Below are 23,188 nucleotides of genomic sequence, written 5' to 3'. Positions count from 1 at the left end.
ACGGTCAACCACAAGACTCTCTTATCCTCCCTCAAGAGTCTTGGGATTTGCGGATCAGCTTGGGAATGGTTTGCCTCCTACCTGGAAGGACGCTCATATAACGTAACATGGAGGGGAGTAACATCTGCTCCACGCAGACTCTCCACTGGCGTCCCACAGGGCTCAGTACTTGGTCCTCTTCTTTTCTCCTTGTATACTCACTCTCTTGGTGAAGTTATTTCATCACATGGGTTCTCTTACCACTGCTATGCTGATGATACACAACTTATCTTCTCTTTCCCACCCTCAGATGCCACAGCTTCTGACCGGATCTCAGCATGTCTGGCAGAAATTTCATCATGGATGACTGCTCATCAGTTAAAGCTCAATCCTAGCAAAACTGAACTGCTGTTCATCCCAGGTGATTCATCCCCAGGTCACGATCTTGCTATATCCTTGCACAACGATCTGATCTCCCCTTCAGCCACAGCTCGCAACCTTGGGGTAACCATGGACAATCAACTGTCCTTTTCCTCTCATGTTGCAAATGTGACTCGCTCATGTCAGTTTCTTCTCTACAACATTAGAAGGATTCGGCCATTTTTGTCCACACAGACTGCCCAGGTACTTGTTCAGTCTCGTCATTTCTAGACTGGATTACTGCAATGCACTGCTGGCAGGTCTACCTATGAACGCAATCCGTCCTCTGCAAATGATCCAAAATGCAGCTGCCCGGCTTGTTTTCAACCTGCCAAAGTTCTCGCATACCACCCCGCTGCTGCGATCCCTCCACTGGCTTCCGGTAGCTGCACTGCATTCAAAACACTGATGCTGGCCTACAAAGCCAAAAATGGACCAGCTCCCTCTTACCTCAAAGCCCTCATCATTCCTCGCACTGCACCCCGTAACCTCCGATCTACCAGCACTGCTCGACTGGTTCCACCATCTCTCAGGGTAAGAGGCAAGTATACTACAAGACTCTTCTCTGTACTGGCACCAAGGTGGTGGAATGAACTTCCCCTAGAGGTCCGGACAGCTGAGTCACTGGCTATTTTCAAGTGGCGGTTGAAGACCTACTTATTCAGGAAACACTACAACTAGCACTTCTTTCCTTATCCTTTGCATTTATAAAAAAAAAAAAAAAAAACAAAACAAAAAAAAAAACCTTTGACACTTTTTCATTGTAACTTTGAACAAATGTTTTAAACTCATGGTATCTTAAGTATGTAACCTAGTGAACCAGCATTAATGTATTCAGTGTTAGAGATTTAAGCACTTATGTACGTCGCTCTGGATAAGGGCGTCTGCAAAATGCTGTAAATGTAAATGTAAATGTGTCATTAGTGCTTCAGTTGCATCTTTAGCATCTTTCTTCTTTTTTCTGTGCTGTTCTATGTGGTGTACGAGATGAGCTTGGAATGTTTCCCAGGGTAGGGTATTCAGGCCGACCACATTTTCTAATGCTTCTTGTACTGCTGTTGGCATGCATCTTTTTAGCATCATTTTGAATAAGTCTTGGTTTGTTTCATTCAGATTCCATGCTGTACCCGTCTCTTCTAGCCACTTGGTTTGGAAGTGCTGGATGAACTTTAATGCATTTTCTTCTTCGCCCAGTGTTGTGGCTTCTAGTTTACCTGGGTCCATCTTGGTGGGGTACAGGTCACGTATCGCATCCCACACGCGATTTCTGTAAGCTCCAAAGGCTAAGTCGTCGTCTCTTTCTGAGTCCATCGTGTTCTTCAGTCCTGCTTCTGACAGTATTTCAGTCGCCTTACTTTTCCCTATCACCTGGGCCAGTATGGCCTTGATATCTCCGATTGCCAGCAGGTGGCCAGTCGTTTTTTCTTCAAACTTTGTTATCCACTTTTGTCCTCCCTGGCATACGTCTGGGAGCTGCTTTGCTAACCCAGTCATATCCATGAATGACCAGGGCACATATCGTACTTCTCCTCCTTTGGCTATTAAGGGACACTGGTTCACTTCTAGATCTTCCGTTACAGCCCCTGGTAGGTTTTCTTCTGTCCTATATCTTGGTGGAACTTTTGTTTTTCTTGTTGATTTTCTCTGTTGTGTATTCTCATTGACCTGTCTTGCATCCAGTACTGGGCCAATTACTTTCCCAGCGCCTGTGATTTTCTTTCTTTTCCAGTTCGGCTAGGTTATCTTATTCTTGTTGAATTACATCTTCTATTTACTGCATTCTTTCTTCCATTTCTGCAGTACTTCTCTCCAGTGTCCTTTTAGCATATGCATCTGTTTCCTCAGTACGCTTCAGCTGTTGTTCCAGTCGGTCTAGTGACTTTACCAGTTCTTCAAGTAGCTGTTGATCTTCTTTTCTTCTTAATGCTGTGGCTTCTGGCTCTATGTACAGTGTTCCCTTCACTCTTCTTTCAACAAGTCCACTTGCATTTCTTTCACCACTGTTATCTGGAGCTGCCCTGATTCTGGTGTCTTCTTCTGATAGTTTTTTCCATCGTCTTTGTTCTGTGGAGTGTTCTCCATTCCTGGGTTTGTCAGCTTGGCATTCTTCTTCCATTTAGCTTTCTTCTGGTGCCGAAGGCGTACTGGCAGAGAGACCTATTTCTTTCAGATAGTTGTTGCTTTCTTCTCTTAGCTCCTCCAGCTGCAACTTTCTTCTAGCCATTACTGGTGCATCTTGATCTTCTGTTGTAATGTCCAGATGACTGGCTGATTCTGCTTCATCTTCCTCTCCTACTTTCCAATGCCGCAACATTTCTTTCACTTCTTCACACCTTTTCAGCCTAAATGTCCCTACCTTAGGCCATTGCAAAACTCCCTGTGTCCTGTCATGCCATTTTATCATACATTTCTTGATGTACTTCTCCTCTGTTGGGTGCTTAGCTATCACCACTTCTGCCGGTGTTGGCTGGCTTGTTTTTATTACTTTTCCCATGACACACCCTTGTCGTGCTCTGTGGGCGCTGCTTCTCTCTCCTATGTTTTGGGCGTTTCTTGACCACACCAAATGTACGTTTATCTGCTTGACGGTTACTGCTGGTCTGACTGGTTTCTTTCTCCTGTATCCTTCTGATAATGTGTTTATCTTATCTATCAATGTAGGTACTGCTAATCCTCTCTCCCAATTCACACTTCTTAACTCTACAGTAACTATCGCCTTGAGTCCTGAGCAGTAGTTGCTTTGGATAGGTCGGGCTTGATTCAAATTTATTGCAGGCTCGTCTTCTTCACTGTCTGGATCCTTTATAAAGTCAAACAAAGGGATGGTGGCCTTAGTAGCACTGGGATCTTCCACCAGTCTCCGTAACATTGGGCTTAGGAGCGTGGGCTCCCAGAGTTTTTTAAGTGTTTGCGTCCAATCGATCTCGGGAAACTCGATCTGTAAATTCAACAGGTTATTCCACTTTGTCAAATACCATAACTTAGCAGCAATTAACTCTTGCGACTGCCATCTTTCAACTCCACACTCATCCTTAAACGTTCGCTCGTCCCAAAAGTATGTTCTTATACCTTTAGTCTCTATAAGTATGTCTTGTGGTGCCATTAACTATTTAACTTGTCCGACACAAGATCCTCCGCCACCAGAGGGAGCCAACAATACCATGTGTGAATTACTTTCACGAGGGCCCTATTCTGCTCGTCCTTCAGACACTAGTTTCTTCCAGTATCACACTATTTCTACAATACTGACAGTAACACTCAAAAAATTCATTAACTGTCACTCTGTAACCATATACAAAGAATTGAAGCTTAAATCTTCTAACACGTTGGCCTTCAACGTAATATTGAGTGACTATTAGGTCACGACCTGGATTGGTACGGAGTAGTGCCACTAGTGGGCTGTTAGCCGGCACCGTCAATAGTCTTGGGGGAACCTGGCTCCTATATTCTTAAAAAGCTTGGGTGTAGCGCTAGGACAGTGTACCACCATGTAGTCATACGTAGAGATTTTTAGCACTACTTTGGATTAGTCTATGTTCAATGTAGGAGCGTAATGTGCTCTAGCAACCCTTAGGGGGTGCTAATATCTCTGGTTGTTTCTTCTGGGGCCTGTGGATTTTTTTTTTTTCCCCTACTGTTATTTTATTCTTCTGATTCAATGGTACTTTCAACATATCTTATCAATAGTCTATACTGATTGTGGGATCTAATTAGTCTGTATCTTATGTGATGTAGCTTATCGCCCTCTATTCTGGTCTCTGTTAAATCATAAGTTGGGTTCTCTGTCAACAGCTGCACAATTGGATGATTAGGAGCTACTGTGCGACAGACTTCTGATGCTACACTAACGTTATCACCTTCTTCAATGCCTACACAGCATGGAATTGACATGTGAAGCGTCATTCGGGGCCGTTTTTATTTTATCCTATTAAATACTACAGGTTACTGCAATACTTTTATTTAAATGCTTTAACTTCTGAGAAAAATTACACTTTCTAAACTTCAAGTGAATTTGGTAAAACACAACTCAACAGAAAAACAAATTCACCAAAACACTTCCACGGTATCTGATATTCTATACATTATGTATACTTGTAGGTGTGAACATACATATACAGTTATGTGCATTTGGAGGTTTCATCAACATACAATAATTATTACTTACATTGATAGTACAAAAAAGTGTGTAAAACTGCACAAAAACATTTATAAAAGAAACCAGAAAACCTTCAAGACATTGAAATACATTGGATTTCCTTACACTTGATATATTAACCGGATAGAATTTGTCTGTCACTCTTTCACTCATGCACGTGCACACACAGTATGTCTTGGTAATTCAAGGTGCTTTACATAAAGAAAGTAAAACTATCATAAAAAATAATCACAACAATAAAAACAAGGAATTAAAAAATATTAAGACACTTAAGAAAAGAATAGAATTTGATTATACAAAAAAATACAGTGAGGTCAGTTCAGACGTAGCACAGTGCTCATTTAGTAAATGCACAGCTAAACAATATGCTAATTGTGGCTGTTAATGTTAAGTTAACATTATGCCAAGTCGTCCCAAATAAAACAATGTATGGGAATCGGCTTTGGCGTGTTAGTTGCAGTGCACTATGTAACAAGCTATAGTAAACAAGGTAACGTTAACTAGAGAAGTAATATTTTAATCGATAATATAGCAGATTCATGAAAAATTACATCGGTAATCAGCATTTTTGCCGCAACTAATTTATGAATGAGTCTGCATCAACTACATTAAAGAGAATCGCTTTAATTAAAGTGAATAAAATCCCCTACAAATCACTGTGAGGAAGGGGAGGGGGAACTCAACTGTTTCTAAATGCTTTTTTTTAAAAACTCAATTATTTAGGTGTACATACATATATTCACCTGGCACCACCATGTGAGTCTGTCCCACCCCGTCCCCCCCGGGATTTACGCCCATGCATCCATTCACACATCCATTCTATAACACGTCATTCCTATAACACATCCGTCCAATAACACAGCATTCCTATAACACATCTGTAACACATCCGTCCTGTAACACATCCGTCCTATAACAAATCTATACACATCCGTCCTATAACACATCCAGTCTATAACACAGCATTCCTATAACACATCCGTCCTATAACACATCCATTCTATAACGCAGCATTCCTATAACACATCCGTCCTATAACACATCCATTCTATAACACAGCATTCCTATAACACATCCGTCCTATAACACATTCGTCCTATAACACATCTATAACACATCCATCCTATAACACATCCATTCTATAACACATCAGTCCTATAACACATCCATTCTATAACACATCAGTCCTATAACACATCCATTCTATAATACATCCACGTCACTTGCTCCATTTTGCCATCATCTATAAACTGCAGCAGCACAGGAAGGAGTTAGTGTGTGAATGTGGTAGCGAACTCTTTAAAACGACACCCGGTGTTTTGCGGCACGTCAGCTGATGACATTTAAAACCGCTGCTCGGTTTACGGCAAAGAGAAACAGACTCCATTACAGAGAATCAGTCCTGTCCTGGTGGTGGTAAGTGCTTTATTGTTGATTTTTATACCTTTGGCACATCTAGGCACTTTACTGCAAAATTGCATCGACGTGTCACATCATTTAGCGGCAGTGAAGTGGCATAAACACAGGATGTGTCTCACTGTACACATACACATATATTTAGCCAATTAAAAGTAATCTAATTTATTTTTCTCAGTAGTGTTAGTAGTAGTACGTTTTTATTTAAATTATTATTATTTTAATTAGTTTTAATTATTCATTTGTTTGTAATCTCATAACAGACTCCGGAAGCGAAACCAAAAGCTTTGGTCAGAACTTGTTTTTGTCTCTATACACTTTTCTGTGCATGAAGATGGCGCCAGGACAGGTGCGTAAACTTATACACTAGATCTACATTAAAGCTGCACCAAACCCTCCCTTTCTGTACCACTATAACGGTTTAACTACTACTTTTGTAAAGGTAATAATGTTTGAGTTGAACAAAAAAAATACCGGTGAATTAAGACAGGCTTTAAATGTTGACCTGAAGTTGTTTGTGACTCAGTGTGAAGAGAAACCACAGCCAGGTGACTTGATAGAAATCTACCGTGGTAACTACCAGCACTGGGGCATTTATGTTGGTGATGGATACATCATTCACCTGGCACCACCATGTGAGTCTGCTTAAAATAATACAAATTAAAATATTTCACAACACCTTTTAAGTTTTATATATATATATATATATATATATATATATATATATATATATATATATATATATATATATATATATATATGGCACATCTAGGTACTTTTATATATACCTATATAAAAGTGTGTGTGTATGTATGCGTGTGTATATGTAATTATGATAAAAGTAGAATTGGACCTATTTAATTAATTAATTAATCAATCAATTAATTATTATTTTTGTGTGTCTATAAAATTTGTGTACCGAGGAAAACACTTTGAGGCACCCAGACTCAGTAAATGGAAGCAAAATGTGAAAAGTGTTGCAACTCTTTTCAGGGAAAGAAGCAAATGCCTTCTCAATATGGTGCCTGAAGTTATAAGCTCACTGCTGTAATCATTTACAAAGTGTTTTTGTTTGTTTGATTTTTTTTTTTTAAAGAAAATGAATTACAACTCGTCCTTTGGTTATGGCATCAAAACTGTGTTTAGAGAGAATAGAAAAATGATATGACTCAAGAAAGCAGGGAAAATAATTTATATAGACTTCATATTCGTAATAGTTAATGAGCAAGAAGTTAATACTGATTAAGTGACAACGTGGACACGGTATAGGCAAATGTGCTGTTTATATTTGCTCTGCTCTAGCAAAATAGTGTTTTTGGGAAAATTGTAGTCTATTCTACCATTTTATTTGACAAGCTTTCAAATTCAAAACTAGTATTCCTGAAATGTATGGCTTACCAAGTCAGCCATTGTTCTCTAAAACTAGGAAGATTTATTAAACAGTCCCAGTGTGGTTATAGGAAATATCTTGGAACACTGATTGACCAATCAGATTAGTGGACTGGAACTAAATATAGCCAAGTAGCTGGTTTAAAATGAAAAACAATAAAGTGTACAAGTTGACTGGGGAAAAAAGTATTTTCTTTGAAGTTGGTAGAAATGGTAGTTGGTTTTTTACTAGAGATTGTTTGTATAAAATATTACAGGGTCAAAATGAGCTGGAGACAATGAGCTCATAAACAACTCTAGGCAGAACTTGGTAAGGGTAAGATTATCCTTATCAGGAGATGATAAGGAGTTGTTCGTCTAGCCAATGGTAGAGGAAGTTTTACATTCTTTAGATTCTGTGTCTGAATCATGTTTATAAAAGCTGAGTGTAACAAATTATCAGGGCTGTTACTCTCATGCTACACGAGGAGTGTTGGGACCTGTTGTGCAACAACATACAATAAATTGAGACACCATTTTACTCTTGCCCATGTACATACCACATACTAGTGTGCTTATTTATAATAAAATTTCCACAACAATCCTTCCACTTTCTTTACTTTATATGTAAGTGTAATTTTTGTAATATGAGATTTTATACTGTCCCTGTGTACACCGTAGCTGAACACGCCCATGCTGGTGCCAGCAGCATGATGTCTGTGCTGTATGACAAGGCGTTGGTAAAGAAGGAGGAGCTCTGGTATGTGGTCGGCGATGATGAGTACAAAGTTAACAATCTACTGGATGATAAATATGAGCCACGTCCTGTCCGTGCCATCATCCGTGAAGCACACAGCCTTTTGGGGCGGGAGCTGCCCTATTGTGTGTTCAGAAGCAATTGTGAGCATTTTGCAACTGAACTGAGATATGGCAAGGCAGAATCTCGGCAGGTATAAAATCCATTTATGAGATTGTTATGAGACAACAAAGTGACCTTGTATAAAAATATCAAATGAAGCTGCTGTAATTATTTTAATTACTCTCACTTTACTACATTTGTGCTATTTGCAGGTGCGTAAAGCTGTGGAAGTGGGAGCAGGTGTGGGTATTGCTACAGTCGTTGGTCTCGGAGTGGTTGCTCTTGCAGCAGCCTTTTTTGGTTCAGGAAATAAGGAGAAGAAGAATACTCAGTGAAACCTCAGATGGGGAGAAGCTGTAAAGAAAAACACCAGCAAGCCTTCTGACTAGAAGTATGCCTTTTATGCAATAATCAGCCAACCACTAAAGAGATCTAATTCTGCGATACAACTGGAGTTTAATTAAGCACAATTATTTATCACTTCTTACTCTACTGCCAAATAAGTGTTGGTCTTACCAATAATCTACAAAGATATACAGTGCCTTGCGAAAGTATTCGGCCCCCTTGAACTTTGCGACCTTTTGCCACATTTCAGGCTTTGAACATAATGATATGAAACTGTAATTTTTTGTGAATAATCAACAACAAGGGGGACACAATCATGAAGTGGAATGAAATTTATTGGATATTTCAAACTTTTATAACAAATCAAAAACTGAAACATTGGGCGTGCAAAATTATTCGGCCCCTTTACTTTCAGTGCAGCAAACTCTCTCCAGAAGTTCAGTGAGGATCTCTGAATGATCCACTGTTGACCTAAATGACTAATGATGATAAATAGAATCCACCTGTGTGTAATCAAGTCTCTGTATAAATGCACCTGCACTGTGATAGTCTCAGAGGTCCGTTTAAAGCGCAGAGAGCATCATGAAGAACAAAGAACACACCAGGCAGGTCTGAGATACTGTTGTGGAGAAGTTTAAATCTGGATTTGGATACAAAAAGATTTCCCAAGCTTTAAACATCCCAAGGAGCACTGTGCAAGCGATAATATTGAAATGGAAGGAGTATCAGACCACTGCAAATCTACCAAGACCTGGCTGTCCCTCTAAACTTTCAGCTCATACAAGGAGAAGACTGATCAGAGATGCAGCCAAGAGGCCCATGATCACTCTGGATGAACTGCAGAGATCTACAGCTGAGGTGGGAGACTCTGTCCATAGGACAACAATCAGTCGTATACTGCACAAATCTGGCCTTTATGGAAGAGTGGCAAGAAAGCCATTTCTTAAAGATATCCTTAAAAAGTGTCGTTTAAAGTTTGCCACGAGCCACCTGGGAGACACACCAAACATGTGGAAGAAGGTGCTCTGGTCAGATGAAACCAAAATTGAACTTTTTGGCAACAATGCAAAACGTTATGTTTGGCATAAAAGCAACACAGTTCATCACCCTGAACACACAATCCCCACTGTCAAACATGGTGGTGGCAGCATCATGGTTTGGGCCTGTTTTTATTCAGCAGGGACAGGGAAGATGGTTAAAATTGATGGGAAGATGGATGGAGCCAAATACAGAACCATTCTGGAAGAAAACCTGATGGAGTCTGCAAAAGACCTGAGACTGGGATGGACATTTGTCTTCCAACAAGACAATGATTCAAAACATAAAGCAAAATCTACAATGGAATGGTTCAAACATAAACATATCCAGGTGTTAGAATGGCCAAGTCAAAGTCCAGACCTAAACCCAATTGAGAATCTGTGGAAAGAACTGAAAACTGCTGTTCACAAACGCTCTCCATCCACCCTCACTGAGCTCGAGCTGTTCTGCAAGGAGGAATGGGCAAAAATTTCAGTCTCTCGATGTGCAAAACTGAGAGAGACATACCCCAAGTGACTTACAGCTGTAATCGCAGCAAAAGGTGGCGCTACAAAGTATTAACTTAAGGGGGCCGAATAATTTTGCACGCCCAATTTTTCAGTTTTTGATTTGTTAAAGTTTGAAATATCCAATAAATTTCGTTCCACTTCATGATTGTATGGGTGTTTGAAGCCTTAAATGTGGCAAAAGGTCGCAAAGTTCAAGGGGGCCGAATACTTTCGCAAGGCACTGTAGGCCAAAACCAACATCCTTAAACAAATACATTTTGATATTGTATAGGACATATCATGGTGCATACAAGTGGTTAAATAGGGTTTGATACTGTAGTTCAAGAATGTACGGCTATATTTATATATATTTATAGGGATGAAGTCCAAGTATTATAAATCTCTGATAATTACAAATCTCATTTCCGTCAGGATGAGAAACGCTAACAAAAACCAAGATGACCCTTAAACCACTGGTCCAACATTTGTCTGTTTCTGATGAGCTACTAATTTAAGTCATGGGTTGAAAGCAATGTTTATTAAGACAGTAAAGGGAAAATATATATTGCTGTACTTTTACATGTCTGAATAAAGTTAAGTTTAAATTGACTTTAGTTTCAATTTTATGTTTCTATAACACCACATTCAGACTGACTTATTTGGTACACAATTTACACATGGTCTTCCAATTAAAAAGATTAAAATGTTATCTTAAATAAAAATGTTTATTTGGTAAGGCTTTTTTTCAGTGTTAACACTAAGAGGTAAAGCCATAAAAAGGCTAAAATATAAACATATAAAACATTCTTTAAAAAAAAAATTGTAATCGCTGGCAAAATGTTGTGGTATCAAATTAAAACCCATTGCTGATTATTTTTACAAATATGTGAACAATATTTTCTTTAGGACTGACCTTGCTATCCTCATCCTAGCTGTTCGATTCAAAGATTATATAAACAAACAAACACACCCCTTCTATATTTAGTGTGTTTTAAAAAAATCCTGTCGTTCAAGTCCACCTGGACGAGGAATTTGTTACTGCCTAGTGAATGGCCTGGGAGGAGAAAACAATTCATTTCAGCAAAATGGCAGAAGTTCATCTGAAGAGACAAGCTCCCTTAGGATTTTATTAATATAATTACTTAAGGGTGTAATGTGTGTATGTAATACAGGATTTGTCTTTCGTAAGATATTGCACCTATCATAAAACTAACATTCAGACTGAAATAATCAACACAAAATACAAAAAAAAAAAAAAACATTGTTCAAGCATCTCAGCTCAGCCTCAAAGGAAATGAAAAAGGCACAATAAAAACAGAGAATAATCTCTTCGCACATGTTCATGGGTCCCATCACAGCAGGTATCAGATATTTTGTTTTGTAACATATATTATTATTCATACATGCACTGGAATTATGGAGTTATAAGTCAACCTGGGATTGTCACAGGATTGTGATTGCTACACACATACAAGCAGCCTTCCAGTCTGGGCCAAAGATCATAACTGTTCATTCAGGGACAGGAGAATACAGTATGAAGTGTATATTCAACATACACACATACTACATTACCAAGGTTGAAGAACATATATTTTTTAATATAAAAAAAAAAGTGTTTAACTCCCAGTGCCATTTACCAACAAGTGTCCATGCACAAGTGATGTATCGATACTGTAAAAAAAAAAACCGAGTAATTTCTCTATTCTAATATCAGGAGATAACTTAAGTCAGTTTAGGGTGTATGGTCCATTATTCAGACATGTCTTGGATACTGGCTGGACAGTATGATGTCACCCTTTCACCCCACCCTGTCCAACAGCCAATAACAGCTTGGAACTTTCATTCCACCAATGGGGCATCATGGAATTTTGCCTTAAGAATAGCACTGACCAAATTTCCTTCCGTCTCTGTTCAGCTGCTGGTCCACCATGATTCTCAAACCTGACTCACTCTGTTCCAGGACAGTTCTCTTTCAGTCCAGTTTGCGTGCACCCAATTTAAGGGGACCTTTGGCTGCCTTTCTCTCTGCTCGTTTGGCCTCCAGCTCTTTCCTTCTTTCCTCCCGTTTCTTCTTGGCTAATTCAGCCTTACTAAAACCTAAAATAGGATACAAACAACACTTTAAAAACTAATGGTACATTATTACCACAAAGCTCTATACGGTTAGAATGTCTTTTCCTGTTCCTGAGAAAAAAATCCAAGTGGAAATAATGACAGAACGACGTAATCACTACTGAAACTTTACTGACTCCTACATAAGAAAAGGGTCAGAAAAACATTAAAACACAACCTACCTACCTTCTTTTTTTTTTTTTTTTTTAGATCAGAACATTTATCAATTTATTCTTTCTATTTTTGTTTTGATCCCAGCCTGTAGTAATGTATGTTTCTGCATCGATTGGAATAGGACAAAATAATTTCCTTTAAACTAAAATATAGATATTTTTTAATTTCTGTAAAAAAGCATAAATGAAATATATAAGACTTCATAAGCACTAAAAATCACCTACACCATTGAAAGTGACATTGGAATGTCTTGATAAAATTCACATACATTGATATTCATATACTGAGCGGTTGAACAATTTCATAAAAACAGATAATACTTAAGTACGTTTTGATTTTGAAACCTTCCTGACAATTCGAAAATGCAGCTACTAGTGAAACTAACCCTGATCACCATCCAAGGACTCCCAGTTCTCTGTCCCCCAGTCACCTCCAGCATTCGCTCCCCAGCCATCTTCAGGCTTCTAGAAAGAAAAACACAAACAAACACACCAAATCACTCTTTTATGTCACAGAAACATATCTTGCTTTCATTTCTCCAAACATTCTTGCTGTCAATCTCCTCACCACAGCAGCTGAAGCAGAGCCGGCCCTCTGGGAAATGCCGGAGAACAGGTCAGATGTTGTTCCTTTTGCACCTGAACTGTCCCAGTTATATTCACTAGTCAGTCGCAAGCCTTCCTGTCCAGAGCTAGCACTAGCAGTTTTAGGAAGAACGCCTGAAGATCCAGATAAAGCAGTGCTGTGTGGTGATTGGGCAAAACTTTCTGCCAGCGCCCCATCATCTTCCCAGTCGTTGCCCCATCCCTCATCTGCTGGTGAACTCTGGCCCTGACCATCCGTATCCTTCTCGTTAGACCAGCTATCATCAGCATCCCATCCAGAGCTGCTCCAATCAGAGCTCTGCTTTTTCATGGCAACAGAAGTCTGCCCCCCCTGCGATTAAAAAAAAAAACAAAACAAAACAAAAAATCAATGTTTCATAAATGACAGGGTCTTCAAAGAAAGTATATTAAAATTTGACAAGTCCTCTGAACCTTAGCAACAATTACTTGTGACTAAGTAATTTTTATAATGAATAATGTGAATGTTCAATGTTAGAATTGGAAATTTTTTCTTATATTGTGTCTTGATATCTTGATTTCATTTCTAATTTTATTAGCACATACTAAACCACATAGTCCAAATTTGACTTTACTTCTGACATTAACGCTGTGCTAATTAAATTCTGTATATGGTCACACAAAAAAATCCTAATGTACATACACCGCTTTTCTTCTGTGTTGAAGACATAGTAGACCAATCAGAGTTCCAGTCATCTGGATCTGTTTGCGCTTTCTCCGCGTCCTAAGAGCACACAGCAAAGTTAAAATACAATCACTTTCTACTTACTGGAAATACCTTCACATCATAAACTGAACAAAATTATAAACACTTTTGTTTTTCATGAGCTGAACTCAAAGATTTTCTATGTACACCAAAGGCCTATTTCTCTCAAATAATGTTCACAAATCTGTCAAAGGTTCTTTTTACACCTGGTCACTTCGTGTGTTTTCTCTGATCCGATAGCTATCTGATTTGTTAAAACTGTTCCATTTACATTATGCCACATAAATGCGTCTCGGCGAATCGGATATCAATCCGATCTTTCTACTCCCACCCAAAATGCAAATATATTTCACCTCATTTCGGAGGTAATTGAAATGGAACACGCTTTGGTGTATGCGGTTGCTACAAAAAACAGCATTTACTGTTTGCTGCATTTTCGCTGGCAGCAGTGCATTTTAAGACCCAATGAGACACCTGGGTGAAAGATTCGGAGCCAGCGCTGGTGGGAAAACATATTTGTTTCTAGCGCGATGCACGACTCGCGAGTCACCTGCGAGTGACGTACTTCTCTTTGGGAGGAGTATAGCGTTGACGTATGTGGCTTGAACAACCACATGCATTTACACCTGTCCAGTTTCATCTGAAATGCGTTCCAGACCACCTCCTGAAGTGGTTTGAGGGATCGGATTTATATCCGTCTCGAAACCGTTTCAGAACGGATGAAGTGACCAGGTGTAAAAAAACCTAAATCTGTGTTAGTGAGCATTTCTCCTTTGCTGAGATAATCCACCCCACAGATGTGGCATATCAAGATGCTGATTAGACAGCATGATTATTGCACAGGTGTGCTTTAGGCTGGCCACAATAAAAGGACACTCTATAATGTTTTTATCACACAGCACAATGTCACAGATGTGGCACGTTTTCAGGGAGCGTGCATCTGGCATGCTGACTGCAGGAATGTCCACCAGAGCTGTTGCCCGTGAATTGAATGTTCGTTTCTCTACCATAAGCCTTCTCCAAAGGCGTTTCAGAGAATTTGGCAGTACATCCAACCGGCCTCACAACCGCACCAGCCCAGGACCTCCACACCCAGCATTTTCACCTCCAAGATCGTCTGAGACCAGCCACCCGGACAGCTGCAACAATTGCTTTGCATAACCAAAGAATATCTGAACAAACTGTCAGAAACCATCTCAGGAAAGCTCATCTGCATGCTCGTCTTCCTCATCGGGGTCTCGACCTGACTGCAGTGGGAAAAAGCTTACATTCTCTGTGATCTGGCACTTTGGTGAATTGTTCTCTTCACAGATGAATCCCGGTTTTCACCGTACAGGGCAGATGCCAGACAGCGTGTATGGCTTCATGTGGGTAAGTGGTTTGCATATCAGCATCTTGATGTGCCACACCTGTGAGGTGGATGGATTATCTCGGCAAAGGAGAAGTGCACACTAACATACATTTAGACAGATTTTTAAACAATATTTGAGAGAAATAGGCCTTTTGTGTACAGAGGAAAAGTCTCAAATCTTTGAGTTCATCTCATGAAAATTGGGGCAAAAACAAAAGTGTTGGGTTTATAATTTTGTTAAGTATAGTTTCGACAAGAGCCTCAGAAACATCAAAAGGAGGGTAAAACGTGATCACCGAGTCTGACTGTCCAGGACTACTGGTGCCAGACAAACTGTATTGAGTTTAATTAATTAATTAATTAATTAATTAATTAATTAATTAATTAATTAATTAATTAATTAATTAAATAAATAAAAAGTAAAAAAGCAGCAGACCTGTGAGTAAAAACACCTTGCCGATGAGGCCTGAAGAGATAGTTCTAGCTGACAGGAAGGCTATAATAACTCAAAAAGCACTCTTCTCAACCTGCTGGTTGATTCTGATTTGGATGAACAGATGAAAAGCTATAATGCCATGCTTATGTGAAAAAGGCTGCTGAAACAATCACCTCAAGGCTTCCCCAATCCTCTTCGTCCCACCGATCTCCGACCGGCTCTTCTGTCTGTTCTGTAGGATGTGTGTCCTCTGTTTTGTTAGTAACGGTAGTTGAGGAAGAAACAGAGGTTGTGTGTGCTTTTGCCTCTGAATCTGATAAAGCAGAATGAATAATCAAAGAAAATGCAGAACAGAACTACAAAAGTATTCAGCAAATTAGGTCAGAGAGCAGAATATGACAGCGAAATGTATTTACCTGCTGTATTTGTAGCACTGGTAGCAGCTGCAGGTTGAACAGATGGGGCGTTTTCGGCTGTTGCCCCCTCAGTGCCTGCAGGAGCATTGCGAATGAGTTTGGAGGTAAGAGAGGAGACTCCTGTTACTGCCCAGCCAGCCCACGTTGCTGCTGAACTACTTGCCTGTGCAGACGCACTCACATCCTTTTCTGAAAAGGACAGAACACACAGCAGTATAGTTACTAATAAGATAAAGCTAAGCGATGTCAGTTATCTGCATGGATGTTAAAGTTGAAAAATAGATTTTATGGTTCGATAAGTCTTACCTATTTCAGCTAGCTTGGTCGGGTCTTCTGAAACAGTCTCCAGCTTATTTAGGAAACTTTTAATGGCTTTAAATGCCTATTGGATAACAGGAAAAAAAAACATCAGCCCAATACTACTGGAGTGTAGCAGACAATTGAAGTATGAGTGCCAGGCTCAAAGAGAGGTGGGTCACCTGGTCTCGGACGTTCTTTTCAGGGTCCACAGTGAGTGGGCAGAGGGTGGGCAGGATGCGCATCGCACACTCACCCACACTGTAATAGTGGTGTGTGGCAGCAAAGCCCAGTACTCCTGCTGCACGCGATGCAGGAAACGGATCTTTAGTGGCACGGGTGAATGCTGAGATTAACACCCGCTGACGCATCTGATCCAGATTGCAGATAGAAAAAAACACCATCTGTGATATTTCTGATAGTGCTGGACCGACATTGACATAAAACTACTTTAAAAATTGTCAAATGTGCTAATATCTAATCAGTCAGCTTTTATATAACGAAAGTGGAGCTACCCACTTGTCCGTCATTTAAATATGCACACACCACACATATATATATGTAGACATATCATCATAAAGAGGAAGGGAAACGTTATGTAATGGAGAAGGAGTTAAGCCTACAGCTGGGTTGCTGATAATCAGAACAAAAGCAGATAATTCTATACTTTTTTAAGTATATACTATTGAATACTATACTAGTTTAACTTGTTTATACTATACTATAAAATGTTTGTTACACTGGATTGCGATACAAAGGAGTCTTAAGAAAATGACCAGAGAAGTAACAGAGAGAGTCTGAAATGTTTATCAATATTGTAATATTATAATGTAGAGCACATAGTTAGCTTGCTGTTGGGTTTGGGGGAAAAGATGGAGGATGTGAAGAAGGGCAGAGTTTTGTAAATAACTTACACTAGCATTAAGATAGGGGGCGATCTTTCCCAGGCAAACGGTGGTGTTGCAGCGGATGGGACCCTGATCATCTTTTGACTGCAGCCTTGCGAAGTGACGCAACAGCTCCTGGTTCAAGTTGGCCTCGTTCAGCTTGGGAGCCAACAGAAGCATGGACTACAGAGAGGAAAACGAACAGAACGTCTGATCAAACACTTTAAAAGGTCCTGTATAGCCTAAAATCTCTTCACAAGCAATCATTTCCCTGCAGTTAAACCACATGTTCTAGCAAGGAACATTACACAATACTGCAGCCTTCTCGAATCAGAGTTTTAAAAAAATAAAATAAAATAAAAAAGAAGATTTTAACCAAGTGAGCCAATACCTTGACCGTCTGCTCTCTGATGGCTGGATTTGTGTCTGTGAATCCGTGAACTACGTGAGGAAAGATCTGGGAATTGACTGCTGCATCATTTAAATATTGAATAAACTGCTCCATCTGTGTTAGAATACAAGACAATAAGAAAAAGGGCAAGAGACAAGACACATGCCGTTGCTTATCTGCTTATGAATAAATTAAGTCTGCATGTGAATGGTGACCTGCTGCAGAAGCCGTATCCTCATTGCACGATCAGTAGAGGAAAACATCTTCACTATGACGGGGATGATTTTCTGTTGGTATTCTTCTGCGGACAAATACTTTCCCACCTGAGGTCAAACACATCGCAGAGAACGTTAATAATGGTTTAATCTGTACTTTAAGTCAATCCATTGTATAATTCTTACATACTACATGCCACTACTTTTCCTTTATGGAAAAGATTTTTGCCAGATATAAATGTGTGTGTGTATATATATATATATATATATATATATATATATATATATATATATATATATATATATATATACACACACACATCAGACTGACAGGAAACACAATACAGAGACAGTATTGTGCCACATCATCACTCTTGAAATGGGAGCAGTGCTGATGTGTTAGTCCATCCCATTGTTTATGGACGTGTTAGATTCCACAAAAAAAATTAAATAAAACATACACACAATTTTTGGTTTTCTATTTGTTTCCTAATTCCTGCTATATCAAACCTTCAGCATTACTACACCATGCAGATGTCTTCATCCATCCAAATGGGAACTGCTTAGCGCAACAGTCTGACATTTCAGCATTGCAAAGCCAATATCGCAATACCGATTAAAGGATTATATAGATAACTTTTTCCAAAATAATAATCATTTTGCCTGACTGACAAATTTTGCCTGAAATAACAAAAGCAAAATATGACTAAAATTCACCCAATCACCATAAAAACATTACCTTAAAAAGTGGTGTTAAAACTACGGCACCAGCATTGCCAAACTCAAACGCTGTGAGGAGCTGAGGCAGGACTTTATGCTTGCAGAAATCTTCAGGGAAAGAGTCAAGATTGTCACTCAAGTCCTGGAAAAACTGTTGTTTCTCTGCCGTCTCTTTAATCTGAACAAAAAGACGTGTCATATCTTAAATTAAAATAAGCATCTGCAAGGCAAATGCCCACAAAAACTCATGTTCAATCTTTAGCATGTAAGAAGTAAATCTTAATTAGGAAGAGAAATCGTAAGTACACGGTGGTAAGGATCTACCTGGATCTGCTCCAGAAACAGGTTACTCTCCACAAAACTGTTGCTTAGAAAGCCTCCAGGAGTGCGGCAGTTCTGCAGGAAGCGGGCCGGGTTGGGCCGAGCTTTTGGGTTTGCACCTACCAGCTCACAATAATGTGTTACTAACTGCTTTGGGATCTAACAAACAGAAAATTTGCACACATTCAAAAACAATCGAACAAACAAACAAAAAATATCTGGGTGTTCTTATAATTTCTAAATATGCATACAATTACAATTGAGGTAGAATTCAACTGTTTTCCCGTTAAAAGACTTACATCACTGATAAAGTAACTTTATGCAAAAAAAATAAAAAAAAAATAAAAAATAAAAAATATCAAGCTCCAATAAACAAACAAACAAACAAACAAACAAACAAACAAACAAATTCCAGGTCCAACCCCCCCCCCCCCCCATATTTTAAGCAATATATCAATGCAAAACAAGCTTATAGTTATTATCTACTTTGAATCAGGTTTGCTAGTTACATTACCTTGCCAAGTGATCGCAGAGATGAGGCACGAGGCAGAGGTCCATTAAACACCTCCCAAATTAAACAACCCAGCCTCCACACATCGCCTGACCTGTGATGACACAAAACATTAGACATTTTTACAATGATCTGTAACATACTGGACAGAGAACATCCTTCTACTATTCGGAAAACTATGAAAGCTTTGGGCTTTTGCTACTTTATTTCTGTTGGCTCGCAGAAGCAGCTCTGCTTAAGTTCCTCTTTGTCAATATCCCACTTACCATTTCTCTCCTGTACTTTTGGAGCCTTCCGGTGGGTCATATTTCTCTAGTTCTGGGTTCACTACTTTAGCAGGGGGTAATGAGGAAGGTTCTCCTTGGTCTGAGGTCACATAATCCAGCCCCCCTAGCTTCCATTCTCCAGCTCGATCCACAAACACAGCCCACATCCCAAGGTTGTTGTGCAGGAGATGGCAGTCATTCACCAAAAAACTCAGTGCTTTCTAAATAAAGAGGAATGAGAAAAATCAGAAAAGCACAAAGCCCAAGTGATTACCAGGAAAGGTCAAATATTAAGTTTGTGTCAGTTACGTACACAGGAATGTGTACTAGTGTGTGATAGACTTCATTTACTCACCACAATCTGATGAATGCCCCAAGAAATCTCCAGCTCTCCTGACCCACCCTTCTCATCCTGAGTTTTCAAATGTGCTGCAAGTGGAGTCACCGGTTCTGTGACCAGGTACAAGCTTTTCTCTGTCTGCCATCAGACACATGAGACAAATAACATTTTAAACATGAGTGTCTCTATTTGTTTAATCATATACTTTTAGATGAATTTATACCATGTCACTGCTGAATGCTCACTTCTGAGTAGTCAGAAGAAACAAACAAGAGAAATTGTTGATGTGGTGGCATTTTCATCAGGATACGTTCATTTAACTTTTTTTCGAAGGAGGGATTTTTTTGGGATTGTCCACACTTTCAATTGTTGTGGTACAAGAGGAATCAAAATACGTTGATACATGTGGTCATGAAAAATAAACGATGGGACGGTAACAGTATGTCTGCCTTGCATCAGTCTGCATCGCACACCATCACTGATGATTGTCCTACTAGAGCATGTCTTATTAACCATGTTATATTTCTTTGGTATGATATAATGATGCATCAAAAACTCAGTCAGGTAATAAACCAGCAGTGGGAACAGGAATCTATTACTTATATTGATATGATATATATACATACACACACACACACACATTATATATATATATATGTATATATATATATACACATATATATATATATATATATGTATATATATGTATATATATAAAAGCAAGAAAACTTCATATATTAATAAAATGTCAATATTGCAAGACATTATATAAACAGAAATAGTTATCCTAGACACCATTTGTGCATGCATATTATCCCTCAAAATGATTTCCCCCGCAATTTAATTAAACTTACAGTAAACAAAACAAACGGTCACCCTGCAGTTTGCAGCTGGTAAATATGAACAATTCAAAGTGCCATGATATTGAAGCCCAAAATAATTGTAGGTTGATGTATTAAATAAACTAAAACACACTGTAAAGTAAACAAATGTCAGACATTACCGCACAATGCTCGTGGCTGGTTTAAAAAACACTGTGTAACTATATAGTGCACTCATATTACAAGTTAATTTATGAACCTGAAATTAAAGAAGAGAGCTAACGATTCTAGTGTTGACTACAAGCAACCAAATGTAAAAAATGTTCCTCATCGCATCATCAGATGATATTATAGGGAGGACAATGAACTGCACTGAGTTTTTCGTGATGCTGGATGAGTCAGCACTGCTGTATGTTCTCCCTGTACGCCTTCATCGGTACTCACCTCCAGTCCATCTACATAAGCCAGGATGTTGGGATGCCGCAACGTCTTCATGCGCTTGAATGCTGCTTTGGCCAGCTGTGTCTGCTCCTCTGTACCCTGGGCCACTTCGTACAAAAACACAGACACCGGCTCCCCAGTTGTCTACAGAGGAAATGCACAGAAAGTTTAAATTCAACCATATGGACGACATATATATGGACAATCATATGGACAGGAGACGTCCTTCACTTCTCACGCAGTATCTGAGTTTCATTAGTCTGAACATGTGTCAACAGAATATATTTTATTACATCAAATACATCAAATCCAGTCTGCTACCAGTTCAGTGGTTCTGGTGCTCAGCATCAGACTGACACATTCTTATTCTGATACTGATTCTATCTGTAAAGGAGTTACACTGTCGCTTTTAACAATTAAAAACACACCAGACACACAAAGTTGAATGTTTTAATTAGACAATGCAGCTATAGTGGAGATGAACCAAGGAGTAAAATGCAATTAATAGAAAAAAACTGCACAATCTCCTGTAACTCAATGGGCAAAACTCTGATCGATTGACTTTTACACAGACATATAAATGGACTCAAATGTTTATTACTTCTGCATAAAGGATATCTATGTGTGTGTATTTTCAAGGCTGGTCGAGACAATCAGGATTTAACGCTAATGCTAATACTAGCTAGCTTATCCAGCTTACAGCTAGTTTAGCTGCCACTGTTTACTGACTGACGTGGCGAGATGCTAACCTACGTGGCTGATTACAAAAGTCTTCTAAAGACGGTTTCACTTCGAAACGTTTCGAAAACAAACGCCACATAAATAACTACATGAATGTCAATTACGTGAGAGATAAACAAGCTTGAAGAATAAGCTGTCAAGTCGTTTGTTGTTAATAATATTGCAGGAGCTGCCGTGAATGCTAACCGGATAGCTACATAACTCTAGCCCGAGGATGCACGTCGCGGCCTGTTGTCACACGCACAGAACAGCGTTTTTTAATAACAGCCTCTCAATCTCTCACCTTGCGTTTCCCACGATGAAGAGTCCATATGCCCGTTTTGTCTTGATTGTCTGATAAAATTTCATAGTTGAAGTCTTTAACGGGATCTCTCGAAAAAAAAGACCACATCCTTCAATCGTTTGCAGTGCATTAAACACTGAGTAGAGCAGCGCTAGTAACCGGTCTAACACCGGAGCGAGGAAATCACCGCAAGGGGGCGCTGCGGAGGGGGCATGTGGAGAAAAGCTGGGTGAGTTCAGATGCTTGTTTAAATACAAATTAAATTTATTTTTAATTTCTACCACTTCTAAGCTTTCTTGCCATAGAAAAACAATGATGCATTTCTAAAATCAGTTTGTCTTGGAAGTTTGTGAACTTGGTGAATATTTGTGACTTATGATTTTTAAGTTTATGATTTTTAATTGTTCAGGCTTTTACTTTCCTCTTCAATTACATTTTTATAAAGATATGTTGCATGGACACTGGACTATTGCACTGCGTTATTGACTGCTGTATTAACATAAGGAACGGTTTCTAATTAATTTCATACTGCAACAGTATTTAACAGTACTTTTACAAATTCATATAAAATTAAGTAAAATTGAGTCAACTTGGCAGATTAAAAATGGCAGATTTTGAACGTTACATGATTTAGACCTTCACACCTTTTAACAGTACATTTTATATACGCGTCACATAAATGGGCAAGTGTTCAGAAAAAAAGAAACTAGATCCAATGTGTCTTTGCGGTCAAAAAGTTTGTGGGTGACCATACTTCCTTCTCTCACAAAATAAGGTTTAATATAAAAATTTAAGAGCTACAGAAAAAAAAGTCTATACAATATTCTAGGAGGAAAACAGTATATTAGTTTAGATTATAAACCCAAAATGCTGAGATTTCTTTTAAAAAACAAACCACATCAAGCAGGTAAGGAAGACGTTGAGTGCCATCATGTAGCATAGCCTACACATTAAGAAAAAGGGCAGTGTTTGATGAGACTGGGCATTTTACAATATTTGCAGTACCACTGATCAGCTGAGAATAGTATGATTTTCTTATCCCTAAGAAATTGATAAGGGATCCAATG

The 23,188-nt window shown here is 39.0% G+C and overlaps 2 protein-coding genes across 2 annotated transcripts; one reads left to right on the top strand and one right to left on the bottom strand.

Annotated features, from left to right (window-relative positions):
* Window positions 1-5,817: 5,817 nt before the first annotated feature.
* LOC113635652 (phospholipase A and acyltransferase 3-like) lies at window positions 5,818-8,663 on the top strand. The gene is made up of 5 exons (XM_027135205.2): window positions 5,818-5,971; window positions 6,235-6,320; window positions 6,498-6,606; window positions 8,021-8,289; window positions 8,411-8,663. Exons 2-5 carry the CDS (start codon window positions 6,300-6,302, stop codon window positions 8,531-8,533), a joined length of 522 nt encoding a protein of 173 aa, XP_026991006.2. The 5' UTR covers window positions 5,818-5,971; window positions 6,235-6,299; the 3' UTR covers window positions 8,534-8,663.
* Window positions 8,664-11,164: 2,501 nt separating this feature from the next.
* scyl1 (SCY1-like, kinase-like 1) lies at window positions 11,165-22,306 on the bottom strand. Its single transcript, XM_027135728.2, has 18 exons — window positions 22,122-22,306; window positions 21,101-21,241; window positions 19,851-19,973; window positions 19,496-19,716; window positions 19,233-19,323; window positions 18,722-18,877; window positions 18,417-18,575; window positions 17,678-17,785; window positions 17,463-17,576; window positions 17,099-17,254; window positions 16,367-16,555; window positions 16,194-16,269; window positions 15,888-16,076; window positions 15,645-15,784; window positions 13,622-13,702; window positions 12,923-13,291; window positions 12,741-12,819; window positions 11,165-12,166 (listed from the first exon to the last, which is right to left on the bottom strand). The coding sequence occupies exons 1-18, from the start codon at window positions 22,227-22,229 to the stop codon at window positions 12,042-12,044; spliced, it is 2,625 nt and encodes an 874-aa protein (XP_026991529.1). The 5' UTR covers window positions 22,230-22,306; the 3' UTR covers window positions 11,165-12,041.
* Between the last annotated feature and the right edge of the window lie 882 nt (window positions 22,307-23,188).

The sequence above is a fragment of the Tachysurus fulvidraco genome, chromosome 17, assembly GCF_022655615.1.
Source record: "Tachysurus fulvidraco isolate hzauxx_2018 chromosome 17, HZAU_PFXX_2.0, whole genome shotgun sequence".
NCBI classification, from domain to species: Eukaryota; Metazoa; Chordata; class Actinopteri; order Siluriformes; family Bagridae; genus Tachysurus; species Tachysurus fulvidraco.
Note: the sequence above shows the minus strand (reverse complement) of the source record. Positions and strands in the feature narration are given on the sequence as shown.

What these genes read in the sequence shown, in the direction of transcription:
- LOC113635652 (XM_027135205.2), top strand. Translation starts at nt 6,300, where the DNA reads ATGAAGATGGCGCCAGGACAG. An exon ending in TGAAGATGGCGCCAGGACAG is followed by an intron (nt 6,321 to 6,497) that starts GTGCGTAAACTT and finishes TTTGTGACTCAG; the next exon opens with TGTGAAGAGAAACCACAGCC. An exon ending in CATTCACCTGGCACCACCAT is followed by an intron (nt 6,607 to 8,020) that starts GTGAGTCTGCTT and finishes TGTACACCGTAG; the next exon opens with CTGAACACGCCCATGCTGGT.
- scyl1 (XM_027135728.2), bottom strand. Translation starts at nt 22,229, where the DNA reads ATGTGGTCTTTTTTTTCGAGAGATCCCGTTAAAGACTTCAACTATGAA. An exon ending in CCCCCTATCTTAATGCTAGT is followed by an intron (nt 16,556 to 17,098) that starts GTAAGTTATTTA and finishes AATCTGGATCAG; the next exon opens with ATGCGTCAGCGGGTGTTAAT. An exon ending in CAACACAGAAGAAAAGCGGT is followed by an intron (nt 13,292 to 13,621) that starts GTATGTACATTA and finishes TTTTAATCGCAG; the next exon opens with GGGGGGCAGACTTCTGTTGC.